Source organism: Pteropus alecto, unplaced genomic scaffold, assembly GCF_000325575.1.
Source record: "Pteropus alecto unplaced genomic scaffold, ASM32557v1 scaffold271, whole genome shotgun sequence".
Classification (NCBI taxonomy): Eukaryota; Metazoa; Chordata; class Mammalia; order Chiroptera; family Pteropodidae; genus Pteropus; species Pteropus alecto.
Window position 1 is genome coordinate 395474 of NW_006430730.1, and position 6289 is coordinate 401762.

Sequence of the window (6289 nt, forward strand, 5' to 3'; positions counted from 1 at the left end):
TCTCAGTGATGTGGTGTTGCCTCCGTTGTGGAAAATGTCCCAAATTTCCCAAGGTGGTGGGTACCCTCCCCCGCTGTCCGGTGTGCCTCAGGGTACCCCGCCTTGGTGAGATAAGGTGGGCAAGGGGCTCTGGGCCCACCAGTTCCCAGCGCTGCTTCCTTGTAACCAGCGCCTGCCAGCCACGCTGTGCTCCCTGTGCCGCCCGTGGCACCTCTGCTGCCTCCACCAGGGTCCGCCGCGGTGTGTGGGTGCGGGGAGCGGGGTTTGCCAGTCTGCGGCTTTGCCTTCCTGCTGGTGGGAATGGTACCCACTAGCGTGTGGCCGCCGCACCGCTGTGCTGCGTCTCCACCCGCTTCGCCGGGTTTAGCCGCTACGCGCGGCGCGGGCTGCTCAGGCCGGAATGTTCCTCCTGCCTGTCAGGCGGGAACAGGCCACCTGCGTGAGGGCTGCAGCAGGCACCGGACTGCGCCTTCCGCCCTGTCCCCATCCCCGTCCCCGTCCTCCCCCCATCCCGCCTCCCGGGCTCATTCCAGCGTGTCCTCCTTCAGATGTCTCCGTGGGCGGACCTTTCAGATGTGTCTGTGTGCTGAGCAGAAGATGCTCCCTTGAATCAGTCGTTTGACTTGTAATTTAAAGGGAGCTACTAAGCGGGTCTTCTCACTGCCAGGGTGCCGACGTTCCCACCCCGCTTTCAGCCGCCATTTACAGACGGCTAATTTGTTTCCTCTGTAGCCCCATCATCGCCCCACCATCCCCCCGGAGAATTTTTAAATAAATTAACTCTAATTAGGACCAGTTCGGTGTCACACCTACTGCCATTAACTCAGTGCATTCAAAGGAGAATGAACGACAAGCGCAGAGGCCCATGGGGCGACCGGCAGAATCGCTGCCATGTCGCCCCCAGGAAAGTTCTGATCGACCATTTCAATTCACATCACTCCAAGTCTAATGAACATCATTAACTCTGAAGAAATGATGTTTTGGGCGCCGTTCATACTTCAGAGCGTCTGGGGGATCAGGCGTCCGCTGAAACCACCTCCTTGATCAAGCTGATTCTGAAGCCCTGTCTGCCTCCCTCCAACGTTCCATCAGTGTCCAACGTGTACTTGAAACAAACGTGGGTTTTCCGTTGACTGAAACTGAATACACACATCTATATTTCGACTTTTTATATAGGTCTGGCTTCCACATCATATAGAAAATCCACTGGGTCACATCCAAATTTTTAGTTTATTATAACCGCCATTACACACGAAGTTAATTTTTCAGAAAATAAAAAATATTTGGAAATTGATCTGAAAGTTCAGAACATATTAATTGGACAGAAATATAAACGAGTCCCAAAGGAAACAACCATAATAATACTTAATACTGAAAAAAGCAATTTTCCCTAACATAATTGATTTGTCTTTATTAATTCATGATTTAGTTTATTATAACCTCCATTACACACGAAGTTACTTTTTCAGAAAATAAAAAATATTTGGAAATTGATCCGAAAGTTCAGAACATATTAATTGGACAGAAATATAAACGAGTCCCAAAGGAAACAACCATAATAATACTTAATACTGAAAAAAGCAATTTTCCCTAACATAATTGATTTGTCTTTATTAATTCATGAACTCTTTCATATTTTTCTGCTACATTTTTGTACCACACCTGTAACAAGCAGAGAAGTTCCTAGCTATGGCTATGAGCACCCTAGAAGTTTCTGTAAATGTTTCTGTAATCAGAGGTTCATTGGCCCCACCCAGGAATCTCTGGGAGACTGGCAATGCCTGGATTCATCACAGGACAGATTCTCAAGAAACCTTCATCATCCTTAATTGGATTTGCAGGAGCAAAAAATGGACGCAGTGGCTCTGCAGTGGAAATTCTAGGGAATGTAAAAATATGGGACCCATCACCAACGTGATAAAAGGAAATGGTTCCCATATTCATATCCAGGAAGATCCCCACTCGATGAAGGCGAGGGTTAATGATAAGAACAGTCAAAGGCACGGTGCTGGCGGAGAAGATACCTGTGCTTCTCAAGCCCACAGTCCAGAAGCCAAGTTCTGAAGACAGCAGAATTATCCCTTGTCGATTAACAGATTCTTTGCAAATGCCCACGTCCCATTCTTTGCTTGTCCCCACCTCCACCTCCCAGTAGTGGCGGCCGGAGGTGAACCGAGAGGAGCCCAGGACACACACTGCATAGTTGAATCTCTCGGAATGAGCCCTCCACTTCTGCTCGAAACACCCACATCGGACCTGTCTCAGGTCCTTGGAAATGACGAGATACTTGTTTGCTGTGTCAGTATCCAAGGTCATCTGCACTGTGGATAGAAAATCAGATCGGCATGTGGATACACTGGAGACTACTAATTCACGCCGGCTGCAAAAGCCCAAACGGCTCATTCGTTCGCTTTCACGCCCTTAACTCCACACGTTTTTTCTAATTAGAATTTTCCCGTGGCAGCCTCCCTGGCCCCTGATTAGATCAAATTTTATATAGAGAAGCAATGATTATCATTGGAACTAGTTCTTATTCATAATAGGTCTTTTTTTTTTTTACATTCAGTTATTCAATTAAAGATTTTTCTTTAGTATGTAATACACGTGAAAAAGATCATGACTTGTTCTCGGAGTTAAACAGATTAGCACAGATTCTGTCCAAATATAGATATCAAATAAATACTTTGAATGATGGAAAATATTTCACTTATTGCAAGATAATATCGAAATATTAAAGTTTTTCTTTTTTCTTTTTTGCAATTACCTTCCTTGAATAGGCCTTCGCATTTTGGGCCTTTTCTGTCCTCGAGTCGTAATAAATGAAAAGAAATGCTGAGAGTCCTGAGATGAGGCGGGTGGACTCCGGGCCGTTGAGATAGAGAAAAAGTTCTCAGTAGGGATATGTTGGGATTTTGGCAGCGGCTTGGACCCAGCACTCAATGGGGCGGTACTCAGAGGGGTAGAGAAATTGGAGTAGAATGTCTATGTGTATTGGCAACATTTTCCAGCACCCCTAGTTATGAGGGGGTGGTCTAGCATCCTGACTTTAGCACATGAGACATGCAACTGGGCTGTGATAATTCACTCAACCCGGCGTGCGAGACAAAATCAAGCATGATTTCTCAGTTCCGGGTCGGGGAGGGGCAGGTGCTCAGTTGCAGAGCCTGCGTCAAGGTCTAAACCCACAGGCGCTCTCGCCACCCTTCGCCTGGGAAACGCGGCCCACAGTCACTGTGGACTAGAGTCACCTGGGGGCTTCTAAACATTGCAGCGTCCCGGGCCTCACTGCCAGAAGCCCACAGTCACTGTGGACTAGAGTCACCGGGCATTGCAGAGTCCCGGGCCTCACTGCCAGAAGGGTCCGATTCAGTGAGTCAGGGCCTTGCTACTCAAAAGTGCGGTCCGAGAACCGGCAGCATGAGCACCACTAGAACTTCTGTCAGAAATCCAGATCCACAGCCCGGCTCCGTGCCATGATGCAGAGTTCGCATTTAAACCAGACGCCCGGGAATACGATCAAGTTTGAAAATCAGTATCCCAGGCTGGTGTTGCCAGAGGAAATGGTGCGAGCCAGAAGTGCAGTGTAAGATTTTCTTACAAACACATTTAAAAACTAATACGAGTCAGGTAGAACTGTTTTTTTTTTTTTTTTTTTTTTAGGCGAGGCAACTCTTGGTTGACCTCACAGATTGCAAGGACCTTGTCAGTTTACAACCCCTTATTTTTTTTATTTTTTATGCCTACAGCACCTGGTCTTTCTAGGTGGTCTCCCATCCAAGTACTAACCAGGCTTGACCCTACTTAGCTTCCAAGATCAGATGGGATCGGACCTGTTCAGGGTAGCATAGCTGTAGACAGAACTGGCTTTTACTAATACCTTTTAAAATCCAGTATATCCGAAATCTGATTTCTACTCTTTACTTTCAAGAGATCAGTAGCTGCCGACAGCTACTGGGAATATTGGATAGCGCAGGTCTACGGCATGACCTAATTACATTTTCTTAAAGACCTACACATGGTTCTAATTTATACTTACAACTGTTGCTAGGAAAGAATAAAAATTTCAGGTGTCAGAATCCAGCTAATGTCCATATTTAATGGAAAGCTTTGAAAAGTCGCTGCTTCCTGGGCTCTAATGGGCGGGGAGAGGTTGCACAGATGTCTTACCTTGGAACTTCCGTATCCTTGGGTTCATCTGCAGAATCATTCTGAGCTGGGGCTCTAACTTCTTGACCTTTGACACCAGCCTGCCAAGCTGGCAATTGGGCCTGATTTCCTTCTTCTGAGAAACCATGGAGCAGAAGGGGCACAATAAACCCTCTCCACCGGGCTCCTTCAGCAGCGAGTTGATGCATTGCAGGCAGCAGACATATCCACATTTCAGGGTCATGGGGTTTTCAAAATAAGTCAGGCAGCTGGGACATCTACATGCTTCTTTAAAGTAGTTGGCCATGGCCACTGTCTGGGAAAAAATGTGCACTATATTGGACTTTTCACGAGTTCAAGGGACTCATTAGTCCTGGGACACTGTCCTCTTCACATGCAGTGATTTGCAGTCACTACTACTAGGTAATGAAGATATAATGTCAGTACAATTATAAGTGACTCATGGCTCTGAATTTCTGATGTTTAAAATGCCAGTTGGAATGAAGGACGCTATTCATCCTCGGGCTCTAAGTCAGGCGGTGAGGGGGTCTATGCTATGCCCGAGCTGTCCAATATGGCAGCCACCAGCCCCATGTGGCCAATGAGCTGCTGAGGTGGGGCTTATCGATTTTGAAATACATTGTGAGTGTGAGATGCACATTCAGCTTTGAAGACCTCACCAGAAAGAGAATATAAGCTATTTCCCCGCGAACCTTCAAAAACTGATTATGTGTTGAAATGATCACATTTTACCTACTAAAATTAATTTGATTGGTTTGATTTTACTAGAAGATGAATTTACAATTACATCTGTGGGTCGCCTTATATTTCTAGGGGACAGCTCTGGTCTAGGCCCAGAAACTCTTCAAGTCCCCCAGCTGACCAAACTGGATGTGGCAAAAATCTGCAACAGAACTTAAAAGGTGGAATAAGTCAGCGGCTGACAACCTATTTTTCGTCTCACGATCGGAATCAATTCAGGATAATGAAGACTACGTTATTTCTCCAACCTGTTACTGAAAACCTAAATTCTGCCTACTGCTCCCACCACAGTGTGTCCCGGGGTATACACACTGTGCCTGACATTTGGTTGGCCTCAGCGCCTCCCAAATTAATAAATGACTCCATTCCCAAGACCTTGCCTTCTCACATCTGCCTTTTGTAGAAATTTGGAAGTAAAGATGAAATCTCATAGGGTTGGCTCACCTGTCCTCTACCGGGTCCTCTGCTGGCCTCCGGCTGCCTTCTTGGAAGCTCAGTTCTCAGGAGTGAGAACACCCACGAGGGGCTTTTATAGACTGGGGTTCCTCCGCCCACCTCACTTAGGTCCTGCCTCTCCTGCTTAATCCAATCAGCTCTTGATTGAATTCTCGCATTAATGAGATTTTTCTCATGTCCTAGAAAGATTACCACAAACAAAGGAGATAATCATATATGAAAGTTATTTTTGAACTAAAATGAACAAAATATCACCATAGTTATTTTGCAATTAAGTTAAAAAATATCACCAAAGTTATTTTTGAACTAAAATGAACAAAATATCCCCATAGAATCATTCTAGATTAAATCTTGAACATTATGTCTGTTGATAATAAGAATTGGAATTAGGATTGAAATCTTTTTAAATTGTCACTATTAATCCTTCTAAAATGAATGGGACTAGTTTGTCGAAAATGGTTTTTTGATCATGAAAGTAAAATTTCACATTTTGATCAAGAAAATTAATTCAACCCACTCAGAAGCCTTTCCTAAAATCATACTCATTAGACCACAGTCCTGTCTTCAAAAGGGCGTTTTAAAAACGCGAATGTCTTTGTTTAGAAGTTTGCTAAAGAAACCGAAAACGATTCCTTGAGAATAGTCAGCCAGTGAAGTTTTTTGTTAGTTATGGAAAAAAAAAAAAGATATTTTAAATCATATTACTATTTTCCTTCTATCATAACATATACGCAATGAAAAACATGTCTTGTAAACCATATTCAAAAATGTTCCTCCTAGTTTTAGATGAGGGGGTAGAATAAAAAACTGGAGAGGGAGGATTGGTGGTTGGGGTGAGAGGGGTTAAACTAGACTTAGGCGATTAAGTTAAAAAAGCTCTCATTTAATCATTTCCACAGTAATCTTTTGCCGCTGTTTGCTGGAT

The 6289-nt window shown here is 44.6% G+C and overlaps 1 protein-coding gene and 1 pseudogene across 1 annotated transcript; both read right to left on the reverse strand.

Moving 5' to 3' along the window:
- Window positions 1–1740: 1740 nt before the first annotated feature.
- Window positions 1741–4462, reverse strand: LOC102884373 (ret finger protein-like 4A). The gene is made up of 2 exons (XM_006905434.1): window positions 4168–4462; window positions 1741–2321 (listed from the first exon to the last, which is right to left on the reverse strand). Exons 1-2 carry the CDS (start codon window positions 4451–4453, stop codon window positions 1741–1743), a joined length of 867 nt encoding a protein of 288 aa, XP_006905496.1. The 5' UTR covers window positions 4454–4462.
- LOC112484431 lies at window positions 3738–3856 on the reverse strand (annotated as a pseudogene).
- Window positions 4463–6289: the final 1827 nt, after the last annotated feature.